Here is a 22,721-nt window from a genome sequence, read left to right on the forward strand (position 1 = left end):
TAGAAAAAGAATGAAAGGTGCCTTTTAAATGGTTCAAACTCAACACACAAAACAACTTTAACTAAAATAAAGGGTTTAAGCTGCTACGCTGACCAAATATATGTTAAATTTTAAAGGTTAACATTTTGCTACAGCAGGAAGAGCCTTGCCGTGCTGAATCATTTCATTGTTAACACCCACAGTCGTGTTTTTCGGAATATACACAGATGTGAATCACAGGTTCATCCCTCGTGTTTGATAAAAAAGGCGTTTTCCTTTAGACCAATCTAAACACTGTGCGCTTCGTGCGTTGAGGAAAACAACGCCGTGGCGGCCAATCCCGATGAACATTTCAAGCGCCCAATTGAAGTGTGTGTGGACACGAGGGGGTCAGCCCAAGAGTCATTCATGAATGTGTCTGCAAAAGAAAAAAAATACACGTAACATAGTTGTAAAGTTGGCAGTTTGTAAGACTGTGTATTTCTTTCATTTGTTTATATCGGACAACTCGTCATCCACGTCTGCAACTGCTTTACTAACAGAGGAACTCAGGTTAACATGTCAAAAATCCTGTTAGCTTACAGCGTTGTTAAATCCCTGAGACAAGGATGTGTGGTTGGGGGAAGAGTGGGAAACACGTCGGCCTGGCTGAGACTGCAAACTACCAAACATTTTAGTGTGAAGGTAAGAAACCCAAACGGTGTGTGTGTGAGTGAAAACAGTTGTTGTTCGTGCCAAATGTAACTTTCTCCCGGAGCGTTTCACACCTCTGGACCGAAGGCCGAACTCCGCAGAAAAATCTATGAATTCTACGATGACTTGCCTATACACACATGTACAAACACGTCAAAAGTTATTACAGCCTTTTTTCAAAAACACAAGGAGTTACTTAACAGTCGGCATTCATCCAGCACAAAAACACCTCCTATTTTAACTTAATTTAGACTTGTGCTATGGTCTACCAGATACGGTTAAACCGCTATTACTTTACGTTAACAAGAGCATGGTGGGCACAGGGTAGCAACGTGACGCAGTTGAAAAAGTTGGAATTGCATTGAATTAAGTCTTGTCTGGTGGACTGTTAGTGTGCCGAATTGACACGTATCTACATTGTATTCAATAAAGTAGAGTAAGTAATTTGTCTGACGTGTGCATGTGGCATTACGAAAGACTGCATTAAATTGCATGATTTCTCAATGCAGTTTGGAACGATGACGAAAAAGTGAAACTTACTACGTATAAACTCACAAAAAAAGTAAAAAACACAAAGAATTCTGCACTGTTAGTTGATTAAACCTTTAGATTGCTATCTCAGGTAATGTATAGCATACAGATGCTGGAATTCGGTGCATCGTGTGTTCATCACAGGGGAAATTGCATCATGTTTGAGATCCGCCCATATTGCAACATCTGACTTTCTCTTCACCTTAATTTCACGGAAAAGCTAACACATTTTGTGGTCAGTGGTGGATGGTTTTGGTTTACCATATACGCTAGAATTTACTCAAATTGAAACTGAAAAATAAATTTCTATTTAAACATGCTGTCAACATTGTATATATCAATATATATCATTTGTTGTATGAATAAAATTATATATATGATGAGTCTTTTGTTAGAGATAAAAAATAAAATCTACTATTGATGGCCACTGAGGTCATAGTGGGTCACCAACCTTTATATTCACATTTACCATATACACACACACACACACACACACGCACGCACAAAACAGATTTGTCTGTCTCAGCATTCACTGCACAATTCACATTGGCCTGCACTCCCAGAGGCTCACTGGTTGCCACCACTCCTAAATTCAAACACATCTTCAAAGTTTTGCCTTTGCTCTTTCCAACCCTACTTCATAAAAAGGGAATGTGTTATTCTTGGATGAGATTTTTCTCGTCATCTACCTGCTCTCTTTTAACTCCCAGGCTCAGACAGCCCACCTGGTCTTGGAGGATGGCACCAGGATAAAAGGGTTTTCCTTTGGGCATGATGCCTCTGTAGCCGGGGAACTGGTCTTCAATACTGGCCTAGTGGGGTAAGAAGGAGAGGTGCTGACCCAAGTTGAACTACATTTTTATTACGATGAGTAGACAACATGCGGTTCATCACCACATCAAAATATCCTGGCTTATTTGTCCTGCTGTTTCCTTGCTTTAGGTATCCTGAGGCCCTGACTGACCCCAGCTACAGAGGTCAGATCCTGACACTAACCTACCCTATTGTAGGAAACTACGGGGTACCAAACACCCAGGAGCTGGACGAGCTGGGCCTGAGAAAAAATGTGGAGTCAGAGCGAATCCAGGTAGGAAACTCTGCGGTGGTTTGTGGAGGCCTCAGTGCTGCAGTGTATTTATTACAAATTCATGCTTTGATCCTTTCCCACCATTGTGATGTTTCGATTTTGTTTTTGTCCTTTTGCCCCGACTTGAGTTATCACCACGGCAGCAACAAATATTAGTGTTCCAAAGAGGTAACACAAATATACAGCTGAAAAATGAGTTCATAAATCAAATAGTTCATCAACAGAAAATAAATCAGTAACAATATTTAATCATGCTAGCGTCACGGCTCAAGAGACGGCAATGTCGGTCTCTTGGTGCTCTTTGGTCGAGATGAGATGAATGGCGATCATTTTTTACAGACATTCATGGTACCCAGAAGATGTTTCCTACTGACTTTTGTGATCCCTGACTATTTATCTACAGTATCGCCATCAGGTCAAAATTTCACTTTTTCCAATATGTATGACTAAATACTCGGAAAACTAATATCATTCCCATCAGCCCCAGCTGCAGCTCATTTCTAGTGCTAATGAGCAAATGTTACAGTGGCATGCTAACACACTAAACTAGGATGGTTTACATGATAAACATTATACCTTCTAAACGTCATGTTAGCATGTTAGCATTCGGACGTTACAGCGAAGTACAGCCTCGTGGAGCCACCAGAATTCTTACTCTTGTTGACCTGCAGCTTCTGTAGGTATAAGAGGCTCATTCTAAGAAAAACACAACAATTTTTATTTTCAGATGAATATACACTAATCGGAAACATAGTTATGGATTTTACATCCCCTTTCTACCAATTGATCCTCCTAAATGTTACTTGCTGGACTTTTTTCAAGAGGTGGATATATTTTACATATCCAATTATGCACATGTGGTTCTGTTTATATACTACACTGGTTGTTTACATAAAATGTACTATTAACTATAGTAGACTAAATACCTTTTGGGCTTTAGATAACAACATGTCAACTTGGACAAAGGCATTTTTAATTGTTTTCTGTCATTTTATAGACAACAATTAATCAAATAATGAATCTGTGTTGTGCTTTGGTGTTTCTAGGTATCTGGTCTTCTGGTTCAAGACTACAGCCATGAGTACAGCCACTGGAACTCAGTCAAGTCTTTGGGACAATGGCTACAGGAAGAGAAGGTTAGGATTCAAATCACCATTAATATCTGACGAGTAGGACTCTGCTCCTGGTAAACTTACAGATTTAATTTTCCTTATTTTAAAGGTTCCTGCACTGTTTGGAATAGACACCAGAATGCTGACCAAGGTCATCAGAGACAAGGTAAATACAAAGGCCTGAACTGCTACATCCTTTACAAATGGATTGGTTGATCACTCACGTTTTTTTGCCTGGGATTTCTCCACAGGGCACAGTTTTGGGGAAGATTGAATTTGATGGGCAGCTTGTTGAGATATCTGACCCCAACCAGAAAAACCTGGTAGCAGAGGTCTCAACCAAGGTAACAGCTGCTAACTTTTATATATAAAATCCCAAAGCTGTTCTTTACATAAAAACCAGGTCGTCCTAGTACAGCTTGGGTCATATTTTCTCTGTCTACAAATGGTGTTGATTAGTATTAACTAATCTATCTTTTTGCTGTTTCCCCCCTCCCACTAGGAAACCAAGATTTTTGGAAAAGGAAACCCAATAAAAGTGGTGGCTGTTGATTGTGGTATTAAACATAACATCATTCGTCTGCTGGTTAAGGTGAGAATGCATGCAGGCGGGTTGTTATTGAGTGTACATCTTCATTTACGTCCCCTCATCACAGCTTTAGAAATTCTGTTTTTATGACGTAGTTTCAAATGACCTTCTCTGCACAAATATAGAAAAGAAGTCAAGCCCTGTCGCATGTTTTCTGCAACCTGACCTAGAATATTTGAGATAGCAATGTTGGGTCTAACGAGCTCCAGGAAAACATTTAGCCATCCAGCTGCAAGAGAAAGTTTCTTTCTTAGAATGCTTCTGTTATTTATAATGTCGATTTGTAATGTAGTATTAGCTTCTAATTAATTGTAAATAGTAAGTCAGGAAAAGCAGCCTGTAGGCTTGCATTCTGTTTTATATGTCCAAGATTTTTCCTTCTTTTTAAGGCTGCACAAAATGGTAAAAAAATCATATTGCAATTATTTTGATACTATGATTGCGATATGATTCACGATTAATGGGAATGATTTTTTCATCATCATTTTCACAGAAAATTCTAAATCACTATTGTCATTTGTTGGGGTCTGCTTGAAACAAACATGTTTTCTTCCATCTAGGTAACACGATTTGTAGGCCAGGGCATCTCTGAAGCACTACAGTACTTCATTATGATGCTGTTTTGTCATACATTTTACTTTTTAAGAAAAAAAGAAAAAAAAGATTTTTGCAGTCCTATTTCTTTTGTTTTGCTTTTTATCGATCTGTTAGAGAGTGCCTGGCTTACCAAATAATTGGTAATATTAAGTAAAGTAAAAATTAACTTTGATTTTACTCATCTTGGTTCATAAAAAGTGATATGGATGTTGCTTTTTATGGTAGCTGAAGATGTTTGTAGGACAAAATGTATCCTTATTGTGTATCAGTACTACTTAATTATTTTGCGTGGTTGCTTTATATTTCTCTGTGTGCAGAGGGGTGCAGAGGTCCACCTTGTACCGTGGGATCAAGACTTGCTGAGTCTAGACTACGATGGCCTTTTCATCTCCAATGGACCAGGAGATCCATCTCTGGCCAAGACACTCATCGACAATGTCCACAAGGTAGGACATAGTGCTTTTGTATATTTTGATCTTTACATGAAGGAGTATTCTAACTGCTTTTGATATTGTTTTTTTTTATTTTCATTTACAGCAAATAAAGTATAGAAAGTTTAGTTTTTTTCCCCATTACATAGATTATATTTATATCATTATCTACATGTAAATGCGGGGTGTTATAAATATCATTTGTATGTGTTTTGTCCTGTGAAGGTGCTGGAGAGTGATCGTCCACAGCCAGTGTTTGGGATCTGTATGGGCAACCAGATCACTGCTCTGGCTGCAGGAGCCCAGTCATATAAGCTACCTATGGGCAACAGGTGAACCCTTTAACTAAGCATGATTAAGGCTCTATATGCATGCTGTTGAGCATTCTTAAAAATTTAAAGGTGCCCTGTGGAGTTTTTTTCAGTGTTACTCACTGAATACGCAACATGTGCTAATCCACAGGGCACCTTTAAGTCTCGTCCTACATAAACACTCTTCACGTCATGGTATAGTCCATTTGGTCTCAAAGATTTCAAAATGATGTGTCCATTAAAGAGGTAATCAATGCATACTGTGTTTCATGCATGTTTGTGGTTCCCCAGAGGCCAAAACCAGCCGGTACTGAATGTGATGACGGGTCAGGCCTTCATTACGGCACAGAACCATGGCTACGGCATAGACAGCGAGTCCCTGCCTCCAGGGTGGAGCCCACTTTTCGTCAACGCCAATGATGGCACTAATGAGGTTAATTTTACTCCGTGTGAAAGTCTTTTTCAAAGACTGCATGACTTTTTTATATTTTTGTTTAGTGGGTTTTGGGTGAAAAGCAACAATTTCTCTTACAAAAACTAAACAAGATTCCCTATGGAACACTACAAAGTCTACAGACCATAGATAACAAAATAACAAAATTTTACAAAAATAAGTCCACCTGCTTGTGAAATGCTAAATAATGAAATGCAAAATACTGCTGGCTTGATTTTTAGTTTCCTTATATCAACTCTGCATATTTTTTCCAGGGCATCATGCACAACACTAAGCCTGTTTTCACGGCCCAGTTCCACCCAGAGGCTAAAGGCGGTCCCACTGACACAGAGGTAATTAAAGACTTTGAGTTCTGCATAAAAGTACCTGAATGCTATACTAAAGTTAAGTAAAGGTCTTTCGTTATAACAGGACTTGTGTTAATGTCCAAAGTGTCAGTAGTAAAAAAAAAGCTTGTTCAATTAGGTGGCTGGAAAAAGTAGTTTCTTTTATTTCTATTTATGTTTAATGTATGGTATGTAAATTGGACATAATGGAAAAAAAATTATAGAATATATAAGCACTTACTACATTACTGGCAGTGAAATGTGTAATTATCTGTGGTGCTTGATGTTTGACTGCACCAGGGCCACAGGCGTATAGGAGACTGTCTGCCTGTCCTTGTTTCTACAATAAAGCGTTGATGATTCTGTGCTACAGTTGTTGTCTCCCACATGGCAGGCAACGACTATAGTTCAAGTCCTGGTCAAAGTATGTTGTAACCTCTGTCATATTAAGGCAGAATAATAAGATCTGGCATCTCTAACAAACGATGCGGGTGACAGCTCTGCTGGAGAAGTCTTGCCTTCCTCCTGGGTTTGACTTTATGGGGGTATCTCACAAATTTTGCACTGTGCTCATGACAGCTATTTTTACCCTCTTCATAACGCAAAAAGAGCTCACAATTAACTTGTAACTGATCCCACTGATTAGTGCATATAGATACCAGATCAGCGAACTACTTTCCAATGTATAGCTCTGGATACATCGTTAATTTCAGGAGCTTTCTGAAACCCAGCATTGACTTTATTATAATTGGTTGGGAAAAATGCATTATATCACTTTAAAACATAAATTAAAACCTAAAGCTTACCTTCAAGTAGGTTATTTTCTGTTAAAAAAGATACTTTATATGCACCTTGTGGCCAGTCTCTGTATATTTCCCAGTAATTGTATTTTTATATATATACAAATATATCACAAAATCATCATTTCATTTGCACTTTATGAATGTATTCATAATTTGAAATATATAAAGTCCAAATGATGGAAATAATCAAATGTATTTTTACTTCATTAAAAAGATGTTCCTCTGTGTGTTTTTTTTTGTAGATATTTAATGCAGACACAACTTTCTTTGTAGGAAAGATGACGTTTCCTAAAAGCATGTCAGAAGCAACAAGTGTCAGAGTTTTTGCTAATCCACGCATAAGTAAACAAAAGTGACCTTAGGAATTAGAAGGTTTATAGAAATCTGTACACCCAGGAAGTGCTCGGTCTTTATATCAACCAGCAGAGTTTTTTGGCTGTATAAAGTAGTGAAAAATGTTAGTTCAATACCAAGTATGAAGGTAACAAAAACTGTGTCTCCACATAATATAAATAATATATTATTCAAACCGTGGTTATGCTGGCATTTGTCTTTGTTTCTACAGTTCCTTTTTGATGCCTTCATATCCCTGATCAAGAAAGGAAAGGATGCAAACATAGTGTCAGTCATGCCCAAGAAACCTGACATTCCTCCCAGAGCCAAGGTACAGTATGTCAAACATGTTCAGCAGGTTTACCCTAAACTTTATGAACAGCCATTGATTGAAGGTGTGTTCCACATGGAGAGAGGTTTGATTAACTCTTTGAGGGTGTAAAAGGTTATCACAGAATTTATCAAATAGGTCACTTTACATGGGAGTGGGTCCTCTTCTATGGACTCCGCCATGTTAAACCGCCATGTTTCTACAGTAGCCCAGATTGGAAAATTTACACAATTCATTAGTTACATTTAAAAGGGTTTTATAGCAGCGCAGTAGCTGTTAATCACTGTATTACGTAATGTTAATTGGTGTTTGTTTCTATAAATGCAGGTGTCAAAGGTGCTTGTACTGGGTTCTGGTGGTCTGTCTATTGGTCAGGCTGGAGAGTTTGACTACTCTGGATCTCAGGCCATCAAGGCCATGAAGGTAAGGTTACCCACTGACACATGACACCCATGTACTGTAGACGCAGTCTTATTATGAGCTCTTGCTGAAAATTGTTCCTTTCTTGGTGCAACAGGACACTGATAGTTTTTTTGATGTGTCTGCCAAACCTGAACTGAACTGATGCTTAGACTCCATTATTAATTGATTTAGATGTTGTTGTTGTTGTAGGAGGAAAACGTGAAAACCGTGCTCATGAACCCAAACATAGCCTCGGTTCAGACCAATGAGGTGGGCACCAAGCAGGCCGACTCCGTCTACTTCCTGCCCGTCACACCACAGTTTGTAACTGAAGTCATCAAAACAGAGCGTCCAGATGGCATCCTTCTCTCAATGGGTGGACAGACTGCACTCAACTGCGGTGAGACGTGCCATTGTTTGTATCATTGTATAGGATCAAGAAGGGAAAAATATTGATTGTGTGTCAGGGATAGGGATTCTGTGCAAAGCACCAACAGGGTTGGAAATTACTTGCCCAAAACATATGTGCAGCTCAGAAGTTTTTCCACTTTTTGCCTAAATTGTGTACACAAGTTAGTATTTTTTTTAATTGAATGTATGCTTGCTTATTGGTGTTTGTGTGGTGTTCAGGAGTTGAATTATTCCAGAGTGGCATCCTGGAAAAGTATGGGGTAAAGGTTCTAGGAACCCCGGTGGAGTCGATCATGGCTACAGAGGACAGGCAGCTTTTTGCTGACAAACTGATGGAGATCAACGAGAAGATTGCACCCAGTTTTGCGGTGGAGTCCGTAAGGAAAAATATCATCTTTCTATGAATGTTTATAGACAAATGGTATATACATTCTGCTTATACAGTGTCGATGAATTCTTGATTTTTTTTGGTGTATTTAAAGCATGTGTTGGCATGTGTTATGAGCAGGAGAAGTACAGTATTTTTCTGTGCATCTTTCAGGTATCTGATGCCTTGAAAGCGGCAGAGAAGATTGGCTACCCAGTGATGTTGCGATCTGCCTATGCCCTGGGAGGTCTGGGTTCTGGTCTGTGTGCCAACAAAGAAAAGCTGGAAGAAACCGCCCACAAGGTCAGAATAAATGGGGCAGTGTCGGTATAGCGGAGGCATCTGAGCACAATTATAATTGATATTCTTTGTAATTTTTTTTCTATAGTTAAATATAATTGATCATGTGGAAATCAGCGATTGAAGCATTTTACCCAGACTTTCACTGTTTTATACCTTCACACATGTTTACAGCATTAACCTGAACCAAGATAAAAGCTTTGAAATTGTTTAGCTATGTTTCTTTGGTGCTCTGCCAGGAAAGGGATAGTTTGCTGTTGCTAAGCAACATTCTTTTGTGCTCGTCCAGTATCCAGCATTATGTCTGACAGCTCAATTGGTTCTAATCTGTGATCACAGGCTGCAAAATGAACTGTGCCATACTGTTTTAGATTGATGCCTACTTGTTAAGTAATGCTGTATGTTCTACTGCTTTACAAAGTATTTATTTTTATTTCATTTGAATTGGCAAGTTTCAATGGCAAATGTTTCTTTACCAGTGATGCTCAGTTGCTGTTCCATTGGTTTTGTATCAAGTACAAGACACCTTTTAATCCTGTGTCCTTAGAATGATCAAAAGGAGTATTATGTTTACTTTAATCCATTGCATGTGTAGCAGTACAAACTGTCCTTGTAACAGGACATTTTAGATTCTAGAGATCTCAACACATTTAAAGAAATATGTGCTGTTGATGACATTAATGATTTCAGACCATTTGTACACCTTTTTCTCTATCATAGGTAAAATAATATTAAGCAAGCTGCAAGCATGTGTTTTGTTCGTTAAGTATATTTTGAACAGTAAAATCACCTTTGCACATTAACACATTTCTCATGCAATCCACATAGAGATTCTGCAAATAGATACTACAGTAAACTGTAATTATGAGGTTTATAATTTTTTGAGACCGTGTCAGATCGTTGAACCTCATGATAATTATTGAGGCGGTAATTAATGGTACGGGTGTATTACATTGCATTATGATGTCAGGAGTGTTAGTTATTTGTAAATGCTTCCTTCCCTTGATGACAGTTGGGTTAAAATTTAGATTCATAACAATTTGGTTGGCAAATATAGTGTTCTTAACTAGAAAAGTACAAAACATTTCAGGCAAGGCAGTCGGGCAAAGTGTTTATTATGTTAAACCATTAGAGCACAGTTTATTTGTGTACATTAACTAGTTTATCCAGTACTGAATAATGAGTAGTCATATGCAAAATGTGTCACCCTGGCTTTTTTAAGTTATTTTGTGCCCATATAGCTTTCATTGCAACTACATAATGAATCGTGCTGAGCATTTAGCATTGGATAGTGGGCAAGTGCTCAAAAAATGACCACTACTGATTGTAAGCTCTCTGCGGTATTTACATTGCAGAGCTATTGTATTGAAAATATATTGTATGTTTTTGTGTCTACCCGCTGCGTAAAGGTTAATGTAGCCACAAAACGTCTAAATTGGTAATATTCTGTGCAGGCTCTGGCCATGAGCAGTCAGATTTTGGTGGAGATGTCTTTGCTGGGGTGGAAGGAGGTGGAATATGAGGTGGTGAGAGACGTGGCTGATAACTGTGTCACTGTCTGCAACATGGAGAACTTCGACCCACTGGGCATTCACACAGGTACTGAAATAGACTGTTTAATTTGCTTTTGGTATTGTGTTGTCCTCAAACAAACATGCATTCTCCCTCTCTATCAAGGGTTGCAACTTCAGGGCGAGTTTTCTTTTTGCAGGTTGTTCATGTTGACCAAATGTACTGAGTACCTGAATGTGGCTGTGTAGATGTTTTTTTGACAGCTGTTGTCCAGGTCTTATTTCTTTTGTCTTGTTTCTGTAGCATTGAGAATCAAAACTTGAGCCTTTGGGTTCTGTTCAGTTCTCACAGCCAACATCCAGAACATGTACAGAAGGAGGTACTTGAAGTGTACCTAAGATTAAAGATGGTTTGAGTGCTCCTTGCAGATTGAAGGAGGATAAACTATCTAACATGCGGTACTTTCTGGCCCTAGAGCTTCTCCTGTATAACAGACAAATAGCAGTTGTAAAATATTTTTATTTTTTTTATTCAGATTTCAAGAACTGTACAGTAATTAAACCAAATTTTAATTAAGTTGACACAAGCTTTAATGCTTTGGTAGAAAGTGATATACAATACATTATTTCATGGAAAAAAAAGAACAAACAGTCATCTACAACATAGGGTAATGCTTTACATGGGATATTTGCTGTTCCCTGTTTTAAATTCACACCAGAAGCAGGCTTTTGTTGCTTTTTTGTGCTGTTTAAAGGTCCAATGAAGAACATTTTGAGTGGTTTTATGGCAGATATGGAATATAATATTCATAGGTATGTTTTCATGCATGGAGGAGGACCCACAAGTTTTGCGGCCACCGTAGTTTCTCCTTCACGCTTGGAAGGTCTGAGTACAGCTGAGTTCAAATGGTTGCAGTCTGCAACTTTACCGCTAAATGCCAGTAAATCCTAGGATTTAAAACATGATGTGCGCTATCTAGAGCCAGTGTTTGGTTTCTGGTCTGTTTGGTTTTCTATTCTGGGCTACTGTAGAAACATGCCGAGTTAACATGGTGACCTCTATAGAAAACAACCTGCGGCTTCTGTAAATATAAAAGGCTAATCTATGTTAACAAAACATAACGATTCTAATGAAAATATAGTTATATATTCTCATTTCTGCCTAAATTACTTTCTGTTTGTGATGGTCTTTCATCACTGTATGAGTGTGTGTGTGGGGGAATGTGGCAGCGCTTTGAGGAAGGCTAGAAATGTGCTATACAGTTACGTTACACAGGGCCCTTCAAGCTCTGTTTTTACACTACATCAGTTAAATCTAGTGTCTTGTGTTTTCTCTGCATCTTTCTCATTTGTCAAAACCAAGACTCGTGGTCCTAATCATTCCTCCTCTTCTTCAGGTGACTCCATAGTGGTGGCACCCAGCCAGACATTGTCCAACGAGGAGTACCACATGCTCCGGGAGACGGCCATCAAAGTGGTTCGCCACCTCGGCATTGTAGGCGAATGCAACATCCAGTATGCCCTACACCCATCTTCCTTGGAGTACTGCATCATTGAGGTTAACGCCCGGCTCTCCAGAAGCTCTGCTCTGGCATCCAAAGCCACTGGGTGAGAGAATACATGTATACAAACAGAAGGCTGGTAAAACGTTTGAAACACCTAAAATGTATATTGTAGACAAGATACAATATATGATTGTGTGTCTTGATGGATTTTACCACAAAGATTAGTTATTAGGCCAGATCAATTGGGCTGATCTTTAGGAACAACTTTATGCCACCAAAATCAGTGGCTGTTTGCCTTGTACAATTTGGGGTTGTACTGCAGTGATGCAATGGCCGAAGCAAATCTTGTGCTGTGGACAATGAATTTGTTGGCTAGTGTTTTAAATGTATACTATTCTCGTAATCTATCATTTGAGTATAAAACCATCATCATCCACTGTAGTCTTGAAAATTGTAGGAAAATTGAAAGTGACATAGGTCAACTTAAATTCATGTAATTTACAATGGAAAAGTGAAATTTCTGTGGCTAAACAAAATATCAAACTAAGACTGGCATTTTACTATACAGAACAGTTTTCTACAATTGTTAAACATTAAAAAGAGTCATTAAGACAAAATACAGGAATAAATACAACACAGTTTTCTTATTGCATGGTCATTCTAATAATGCTTATTTAGTACTGAAACGTCAACCACTAGTTGATTTTGGTCTCCCTACCCCTTGGTCCATGTCTCACAGGTATCCCTTGGCTTTTGTTGCTGCTAAGCTGGCTCTGGGTATCCCCCTTCCAGAGATCAAGAACGCTGTATCAGAGAAGACCACAGCCTGCTTTGAGCCCAGTCTAGACTACATTGTCACCAAGATCCCCCGCTGGGACCTGGACCGCTTTCAGGGCATGTCCCATGAAATAGGCAGTGCCATGAAGAGTGTCGGAGAGGTGGGGGAAGGGTACATGGGTAAACACCCACTCACTTGCTTATTCACTATCCTCACACACCCATTTAATTCTGTCATGTATTTCCCTCTTCTTGACTCAGGTTATGGCAGTGGGCCGGACCTTTGAGGAGAGTGTGCAGAAAGCCCTGAGGATGTGTCATCCGTCAGTGGATGGCTTCGTGCCCCGGCTGCCACTCAAGAAAGCCTGGGCCGACGCCCAGGACCTGCAACAGGAGCTGGCTGTGCCCTCCAGCACCCGTATCTTCTCCCTCGCCAAGGTACATCAGTCTTACATAATGTTAATAATGAATGACACTGACTCAGTTTTTTTTTTTGAAGAAATCACATTTTGAAGTGTAACAGAAAAAATTTCCTGAAAAACAAACAAACATAAAATACAGAACAAAATATGTCCCTGGTTCACCTGCATGTCTAGGGGTGAATGCCTAATTGTGTGTAAATGCTTGTCTTAAAAATGTTGATTTAGTTAAATAGATGTGCAGGTTTTCTAATACTCACAAACACATACAGTATAAACAGTGTTTGATTATCTAACTGACAGCAAAGCCTTTTCAAATATGTTCAAATGTGGGGGAGGATGAATCAAAATCACATAATCTAAAATATGTTTTTGCTAAGCCTTGCCCACAACAGTGCTGTTGGCCTGTGTATTTCCTCATAGAATTAGATGAAGGTGAAACCGCACTCCTAAAAGCACGTCTAGACACAGGGTCAAAGGTTGTTACATTAACTATTGCAAGGTGAAAAAGATGCTTTTATCACCAACTGATAGAAAAGCAATATGAGGTCCTGTCAGTGTCAAAACCTCCTCCTGTGTGAGCTTGGTCTCCCGACAGTGGAAATACATTTGTACCCTTAAATATGTAGTGAGACCATAGAAGATCCTGACCGCATAAGGGATTGATAATCTGAATCTCCTTTTCAGGCAATCAAACACCAGCTGTAATGCCTTAAGGTGGTCAGCACAGTCACTTTTAGTTAACCCCTCTTTTACCCACCAGTTTGATTTTGAAACCTATGCTTCTTAGGTCCAGACCGTTTGAGTCAATATTGTATTGTTATAGCGGGAAAACACCTACCCTTCTGAAGAGTTATTCAGACATAAGTTTTGGTAAGTGGCAAAGATACAAGATACTGGAGGAAAATAAATTAGATGTTTTCTCTGATATGTGAAGATCTGAATTATCTTGGCATGTTGCTGGTAAATTTTTTTTATCCGGTTGAAACATTAGCATGTTTCTTCAACATTTGTCATTTATTATATTTTTTCTGTTTTCATCTGGAATTCTCTGAAATCACATAAGAACTCTAAACTAAAACGCTACTGAAAGTCACAGTAATAGTCAGTCACTTTCAGCTTGATGCATGGCAGGTTTCACTGCATGTTTTACAGGCTGCTGAGTAAAATCCTCCCACACTAACCTGGAATGATTTCAGACTAATAAAAAAATGATAAAACCTATTTACTAGCTGTTTTCAGGGCACAACCTCTTTCATATTACAGGTTAATGACACAGCTTGCCTTCTGGATATCTGATTTTTAATAAAAGGTCAATATTGGCAAAGTAATACATTGTTCTTGCAATACATTGTACTTAAAGGAGTAATTGGTAAAAACCTTGTAGTGCCTGCTCTGAATGACCGTTCAGATCCAGCTGCGCTTCACTGAATGATTTGTAACATGATTTTAATCACAAACAACTGATTATAGAATCTGTTGAAACTTTGAAACCTGATTGATGTCTGCTTTCAGAACCCTCCAAAAAGTGGCATGAATGATGAACTTGATGATGCTGATGAATAATAAATGTAACACAGTTTCATGTCTACTTTTTAAGTCTCTCCACAGTGGCATGAGTGTCGATCAGATCCACCAGCTGACAGCCATAGACAAGTGGTTCCTCCACAAACTCAACAGGATAACACAGTTGGAGCAGCACCTGGCTAACTACAGGAGGTAACACACACGCACAGATGCACAGCTTGGTCAAACAAAGTCACTTTCTTTTTTCCCACTCTCATATTTCTGTAATGTTCTAGCCAATTCATGTGCTGATAGGATGTAATTAACAACATACAGTGCCTGTATTTGACTGTCACTGTATGATATCTGTGTGACTCTCTGCTCCTCTTTGATGGTTGAAAAGATTTAGTCAAGTGAAACTATCTGCTCCAAAGTACAGACTGTCCATCCATCCGTAAGGTTGCAGTCCATTGCACCACAGGAGTGCAACTTGTGGATTATTATCATTTTATGGAATATATTTTATTTCCTTTTGTAGTTCCCAAGCTGGCTCAGTCACTGTCTGTCTCACCTGCTATATACATTCATCTCCTGGTTATCTGCCCCTTTATTTCTGCCCCAGACTTTGTTGGTTCGGAGGTTAATATTGGCCCTTTGCTCCAGACATGTTATTCACTGCTGACTTGACCTGGCCACAGCTCTCTAAAGCCTGGAGTGAAATTATATTTATAATTAATATATTCAGTTTAGTCATTCTATTACTGTGGCTTTCAGAGGAAATATTGTGTCCCGCAGTTGTAGCATTAAAGCACAAACATTTCAGCACAGTGTGATGTTGACAGGATCTCGACAACTATTCCAATCCCCTTAATGAATATTTGTATTACTGGCAAATCAGGCCAACCGTTTTCTGGAAATCCCTTGAAACTACACCAGATGTGATTAAATATATTTGTGAACATACTGTATGTGGAAGTTCTGCTTCCAAGGATTAAGGGATCAAGGAAATGTATTTATCATTCTACAACATTAATGTTGTCCAATGACACAAAGGTGTGCAGTCCCTTCAGGCTACACGCATAGAACAACAGATAATTAAATAATATTAGAACAACATATAAAATGAATGCAATAAAATAAAACCATGTATACATGCATGTATATACATACTGTATATACATGCATGTATACAACCAGAAAATAATTCTGCAGTGTACGTTTTGAATTTGCATCTGGGGGAACCCTGAGTCCCATTTCGTCCAAACAGGACATTAGCCAGGAGCAGCCAGTCCGAGCTGGGCCAGAGTGGCTCCTCTCTCGGCTCTCTTCCTCTCCTCCTGGAGTGACAGTACCCTCCGTGGTGGGCTGGTCTGACTGATCTGGCTGGGTGGATTTTCAAACCCCACACTTCCTTTTCTCATGACTGGATAATATATGTTCAGTCAGTTATGTCCAAAGATTAAAAAAAGATTAAAACAAAAACAGAGAACATTGAAGGAGCTAGCCAACCGGCTGCAGCATCTGTGTGCACAACCTTTGCCATCTCCTAGTCCAGTTGATTTGAACGTTTTGGTTTAGCCTTTTTAAAATCAAATCTAGTCAGACATCATTCAGTGATGCTTCAGAAATAAATCCAAAAATGTAGCAAGTTTGAAGGAACTACTGCATCTTTATGTGCTGCTGTAGCTTGTTTAATGGTTTCATGCCATAAGTTAGATTTTTGCCTATGCAGGGCTGTTTTTTTAAAATCTTGCTCTTGCCCTGCAGGTTTTCCAATGCAAATGTACCATATACTCTCACCCGCACCGCTGTACTTTGGAGATCTCTTTGTCCCATAGTCCCGTTATAAATCTTCACCTCCATTAGAAATGGATGAACATGTTAAAAAGGAAAGAATTTGGGTTAAAATTTTAATCAGTTCTTTTCTAGAAATCACTGAATCTGCTTCAATAGGAACATTTTGGTCCTCGAAGATCAAATGAACCCCAGTCTCTTCACGTCTCTGTTCCTTGGTCTCTCGTGGTTCACCTCCTCTCAGCTGCCTCTCTGCCCTCGGGCTCTTACCTGGACAGACACTCTGAATTTTCATGGCTCAGCCACAGGTTACCTGCTGCTTCCTTCTGACTGTGCTGTTTAATAATTAATGGCTGGCTGTCTGGTACGCGCCCACCGCAACACGCTGACACATGGAAGGCTGTTGTAGTCTCCACTGCCTCTGGAGCAAGGGACACTGGGATGGGCACACAGCAATAGGCTGCTGCCAGACTGATGGAGCGTAGAGCTGAGTACAGGTGGGCTTCAGGCTCTACTGGGCAGCAGACTCATTCTTTCTGTGCATAAGAGTGTTAGATCTTCTATTGCCATAGTTAGAACTGAATGTTAGGATTTCTTTGTAGATTAGAAGTCAAGAAGACAAAAAATATTTATCTTTCATTGACTATTTTCACTGAGCTGTGAAGTAGTTGTTTCTTAAAGTTAATTGTTTGGTTAAGTGATGAACAACCAATGATTTGTCCTGCAAATCCTATTATTGCTTGAACCAGAGAATTATATTGCAATTATTTCACAATTTTACGATTACTGGGAATAATAATGTTGACATTTTGGTGGATCTGTACCAAACAAACATGTTTACTTACAGCTGAAGAACAAGATTTTTAGACCAGGGAGTGTCTACAGCACCACAGGACTTCATTATAATTCTGTTTTGTCACAAACAAAAATTTGGATATTGCATCTGGCCATACTGTGATTTCTATAATATTTAGATTAATTGTGAATCCCTGAAGCTGAATCACTAAAAATGGTATATTGGTTATCAAAATCGATGTTACACCAATATTATGGCTGTATTTGATATTCTGTATTGACATTTTGCTTTAAAATATAGTATGATAGGATGTACTAACATAGACATTAACACAATAATATATTTGCCGTGGTGTTTGAAACCAGTTGTACGCTGGATTATATCGTATATCAAAAACTGATCCCTTCAAGACATAATTGTTTCATTTCACAAAGCAAAACTCTATGACAATGACAACAATAGACCTGTGTATTAAGATGGAGATAATTAGGTGTATAAGCATATGTGCATGACATGAATTACAATTAAAAAGGACTTACTCACAAGCAATTATAAAACACAGATGTGTTATTCTAATACTCTGAAGGTTCAAACTTAATTAAGTGAAAAATTAACAAATTGAAAAGTGTGAAACTCCAAAAATTAGTTTTTGTTTGGAATGTGTGTGCGTATTTTTGAAAGCACAAGTGATAATCTAACACACTCATACACTCACACAAACACGGCAAACATTGTCTTAATGTGTATTTCATGTATTTCATGTTTTATTTGTGTGTGTCAGGGTGTTCTATACATAAGTTTATGGCATGCAAGGGATTTCCCCCTTGTTTTAAACTGCTCTTCCAAAGAGGATAATTGTACACAAGACGACTGAGCTCTCAGATCAAATTATTCTCTTTCCTGTGACTCCGACTCAGAACTCATGCTGCTCTCTACTTTCGTTGTTATTTCTCAGCCCAGCCATGTGCAGTGGGAGTTAAAACACACTTGACATTTCCAATATTGTTACGCTACAAGGTCATAAATAATTCAGATAAGGAGGAGGGAGAACAAGTTGTGGTTTACCAGAAATAAGAACTCTTTTTTTCTGTACCTAGGGCTAAAGGAATGCAATGACATTGGAAATGACGCTTGTTGCTTTCTTAGTGGGAGTTACATGAGAAGATCAATATCAATTTCAACACTGTGCAAAGGGAGACAGTTAGCCAAACTCTGTAAAAGGAATCTTCCAACCACTCCATTGCTGTCATATTTACATTACATATATATCTTCTTTATTTAACATGTTAAATATGGAGAAACATTTTGGGTTTAGTAAGCAGATATCATATGTACTGGAACTATTTTCATGTCCTGTCCTCACTGTGAAATTTCTGACTTTCCTAACTGAGCATAAACTTTCTGCTTGCCAGAAAATGTAAACAAGACCATTTTTGAAAGGTGTACTTTTCCACTCCTAGCAGAAGCTAGCTATTTCACCTTGCCTCTCATCTTTGTGCTAAGCTAGACTTCACATTTTCTGGACAAATCCCAGCAGCAGGGATTTACTTGATCTTGGTCTTTTTGATCTAAGCACAAACAAACCTATATTGTAATATACTGACTCTGTTGAACCATTCAGAGTTGTCATATTTGAAAACAGAAAAAAAATCAAAAACTCTTATTTTCAAAAGATTTTTCAATGCCCTCTTATCTCAGACTGTCATACTGTCCCTGATCATTTTCTGTAAACTTTGCAATTTAATAAAAGGGTAAGCGAAATTGTTTGAACTTAAGTAGGAAGCAAATTCATATTTTTTCATAAATTGGTCCAGTTGCTTCACTTCAAAATCACCTCTTGATACCTTTTCTGCAACAATTTTTTGGTTGAACCCCACAGCTCGCATTAAAGTTTTATTGATTTAAAATGGGTTTTAAATGGCAGCACTTGCCAACCTGGTGCTCTAGCACCTTGACGCCCTTGTTTGTCGAAGTGTTATTGATCGCTCTGTGGTGGGCTGCTCCCTGCTGTCCACACCGCTGGGTAGGCAAGCCAGTCATGACCCACTTGTTGGATTGACCCTCTTAGTTCAGTGGACTTGAAAATACACAGATATATGAGAGGGGCCGCGGACAGAAAACATTTAGAAATAAACTCACTTTTGAGTTTTGTTCATCTGTCTCGGTAGGATTCTTTTTCCTCACTACCACAATAATTTCAGGTGTGTGTGTGTTAAACTTTAAAGACAGACTCTACTAGCCTCTATTTTGCAGGTGACGGGAGATTTTGTTATGGCACAAAATGTCAATAGTCCTGTTGTTCCAGTGCAAGTGGAGTGAAATTTATTTGGAATTAGTCACATACAGATATGTAAATAAAAATGATAAAATGTGATAAAGTGCCCCTGACTCGTAAAATCTAATTGAATTGGTCAAAGTATGGTGTTCTAAGTGGTTAGTGAATCAGCTGTATAATTACCATTACTTATTGTCTTTTTTCCTACAGTGCCACAGTACCCAAAGGGCTGCTGCTGAAGGCCAAGCAAGATGGCTTCTCTGACCGGCAGATTGGTCAGATTCTGGGCTCCAGTGAGAGAGCAGCCAGAGAGCTGAGGCTCACTCACAGTATCAAACCTTGGGTCAAACAGGTGAGGATAACTGGGCTCCTTCTTTGAGATCCAGTGTAGGTCAGACAGATACAGATAACTGCCCCTGCCTGATTGATCTACAAACACTTAACACGTTTCCTTGGATACAAATATGAAGATGTGATATATAGATGGAATAAATGTTAAAGCTGTCATTGACTGTCTTTCCACGTCTTACATTATTGATGTGTGCTTTGTCCCGATTGTAATTCTTGATTCACAGTTCTCTGAAAACTCAGATTGTTGTTCATATTTTAGTACTGATATTTTTAACCTCTATTGTCTTTGATGTCTCTCCTCAGATTGACACCTTGGCAGCAGAGTATCCAGCCATGACCAACTACCTGTATTGTACCTATCATGGTCTGGTATGTGGTCCCTGCTTACTGAGAAAAGAAACAAATATTAGTTATGTTTAGTTATTACCATTATGATGTATGTATCCAATTCAATCCTAGAAAATACATTTAGTGTAACAGAAATTTCAATAATTTAATTTGTTGTGAAAATAATATTAATTGTAAGATGTGTGTGTATGCTGTGCTTAAGAACGAATGATTGACAAGGGTGCATCGTTTTCACAAGTGTGTATAATTAACAATCATTGTCAATTCATCCATTAGGAGCATGATCTGGACTTTAAAGACCAGGGAATTATGGTTCTTGGTTGTGGTCCTTATCACATTGGTAAGTCCAACAATAAGGTTTTTTTTTTAGATACCATTGCCAGTACAATTTTAAAGTTTAAACTTACTATACAGTAGCTACAATTCGTTGGCAAGAGTTATTGTAAAGGGTTCATAGAAACTTTGGTCTAAATCCACATATCAAGATAAAAATAAATGAAAGGATATCCTTAAATGGAAAGCAAATGTCTGTCATGCAGTTGTCTATTACGTGGAAATTGTGAACTCCTATTTATGGCCAATCAACTGTTTGATCCACCAGGGAGCAGTGTGGAGTTTGACTGGTGCGCAGTGTCCAGCATCAGAGCTTTGAGACAGATGGGCAAGAGGACGGTGGTGGTCAACCACAACCCTGAGACAGTCAGCACCGACTTTGACGAGTGTGACCGCCTTTACTTTGAGGAGTTGACCCTGGAACGCATTTTGGACATCACCCAACAGGAGGTTAGGACACGCATGCAAATATGCCATTTCTTTATTTGACAAAATTCTAAAAAAAACTATTTACGTCTTGGCTTTTTTAAAATAATATCTTATTGGAAGGAGTAGTAGTTGACAGTAATACTTGTTATAAGATAGATCTAAAAATACAACATGCAAGGATAATTCATGGATAAGATTTTCATATTGGCAGGTGAATTCCTAAACACTCTGCTGAAAACCCTACAGCTACCATTGTTCTACCACTGATATTATCAATGATCAATGTTCTACACCCACCTGACTTACAGTATCCTGATTTATGTTGCTATCCCAGCATGCATTGGGTTAGAGGCAGGGCACTCTGGATAGGTCCCCAATCTATAACAGGGTTATATCAGCGATATCTACTTATATATTAATGTGTATTGAGTGGAATCTGATTCAAATATTGCATTGCAATCAATTTAGGGCCTCCCCTAGGCAGCGTAGTATTGATCAGTTACACAATAAATATATAATAAAAGAAATCACTCATGTGAACCAGCTCAGAGGTGGGAAACACTAGTGGGATTTGAACAAAAAACTATATTACTGGCACATAGATGTATTGGTCTAAAACTGGCACACAGCATGTACATAATGGCATAATAATTTCTCTAACTAAAGCTGTCCAGCTTGTTTTTACGTGACTGTACTGCTCAAGAATAATTCTTTATAAATAAAAAAAAACATTAGCAGTGTGACTGTGACTTATTATAATGGAGTTCCTGCAGAGCTGAGCAAAAAAACATTCCCTGTTCAGAGTTGCATGGTTGATGATTAAAATGTGTATATAAACTCATATGTAATTTGCAACTTATTCTTCGGGCTGATCTTGGCCATTAAAATTAGCCAAACAAACCCCCACCCCCCACCCTCTTCCTCTGTGTAACAGAAAATGGAAGAAAAGGCTGAATGAGTCCTAATTGGGACATTTATTATTCAGCGCTATAGGCTCATCTAAGATTGCTTTGGGTTGTTAAGTTACAGGTGTGTGGATATTTTATGGGTTTTTAAGGTTTACTGATCTATGTTGTTACTGTTACAGTCATAGTTCATGCTTACTAAATAGTGTTTTGGGTAAATATATGCTTAGGTGGTAGACTTCTCATCATTGAGTTGCATTTGGGTAATTTCATCAGGGTTAAAAAGTTGACAAAAAGTTTTTATTACCGAAACTGAAAATACTATACTATACTAAAAATAATGAATTGGCAGTATATTCGAGATACTGATGTATGTATAGGTCTGGTAGTATCATGGAGAAACATTATAATACATCACAATAAACAATCCTCCCAAAATGACTATTTGAAGTCATTATCATTTGAGATTAATGAAACTTGACATTAGGCTACCATGATTTCACATACATGACCATCATGTATATTATGATACATCTTTTCCACATATTTGCCCAGTGCTACTCTGTGGCGTGCATGGAGCCCAGATGACTCTCAAAGACTGCTGTGATTTCCTGTGTATGTTTGTTGGTGTCTGTGTATTACTGTTGTGTTGTGTGTTTGCGTACTAATGTCCAATGACTTTCCCCTGCAGAGGAATTGTAATCCAGTTAAAGTT

General features: G+C 38.5%; 1 protein-coding gene across 1 annotated transcript in view; it reads left to right on the forward strand.

Moving 5' to 3' along the window:
* The first annotated feature begins 349 nt into the window (after positions 1-349).
* The window catches only part of cps1 (carbamoyl-phosphate synthase 1, mitochondrial), a 48,638-nt gene continuing 26,266 nt past the window's right edge, over positions 350-22,721 (forward strand). Inside the window, exons 1-25 of the mRNA XM_035676604.1 lie at positions 350-663; positions 1,914-2,023; positions 2,146-2,290; positions 3,337-3,426; positions 3,512-3,568; positions 3,654-3,746; positions 3,905-3,994; positions 4,906-5,034; positions 5,245-5,351; positions 5,622-5,763; positions 6,039-6,116; positions 7,479-7,577; positions 7,905-8,000; positions 8,190-8,379; positions 8,610-8,767; positions 8,932-9,060; positions 10,512-10,656; positions 11,966-12,176; positions 12,813-13,011; positions 13,112-13,288; positions 14,870-14,988; positions 19,851-19,992; positions 20,295-20,360; positions 20,616-20,679; positions 20,941-21,122. Coding sequence (XP_035532497.1) covers positions 538-663; positions 1,914-2,023; positions 2,146-2,290; positions 3,337-3,426; positions 3,512-3,568; positions 3,654-3,746; positions 3,905-3,994; positions 4,906-5,034; positions 5,245-5,351; positions 5,622-5,763; positions 6,039-6,116; positions 7,479-7,577; positions 7,905-8,000; positions 8,190-8,379; positions 8,610-8,767; positions 8,932-9,060; positions 10,512-10,656; positions 11,966-12,176; positions 12,813-13,011; positions 13,112-13,288; positions 14,870-14,988; positions 19,851-19,992; positions 20,295-20,360; positions 20,616-20,679; positions 20,941-21,122 — 3,144 coding nt within the window. The 5' untranslated portion in view covers positions 350-537. The remainder of the gene's footprint in view (positions 664-1,913; positions 2,024-2,145; positions 2,291-3,336; positions 3,427-3,511; positions 3,569-3,653; positions 3,747-3,904; positions 3,995-4,905; positions 5,035-5,244; positions 5,352-5,621; positions 5,764-6,038; positions 6,117-7,478; positions 7,578-7,904; positions 8,001-8,189; positions 8,380-8,609; positions 8,768-8,931; positions 9,061-10,511; positions 10,657-11,965; positions 12,177-12,812; positions 13,012-13,111; positions 13,289-14,869; positions 14,989-19,850; positions 19,993-20,294; positions 20,361-20,615; positions 20,680-20,940; positions 21,123-22,721) is intronic.

Source organism: Morone saxatilis, unplaced genomic scaffold, assembly GCF_004916995.1.
Source record: "Morone saxatilis isolate NCDOM2014 unplaced genomic scaffold, NCSU_SB_2.0 Contig5, whole genome shotgun sequence".
Taxonomy (NCBI): Eukaryota; Metazoa; Chordata; class Actinopteri; family Moronidae; genus Morone; species Morone saxatilis.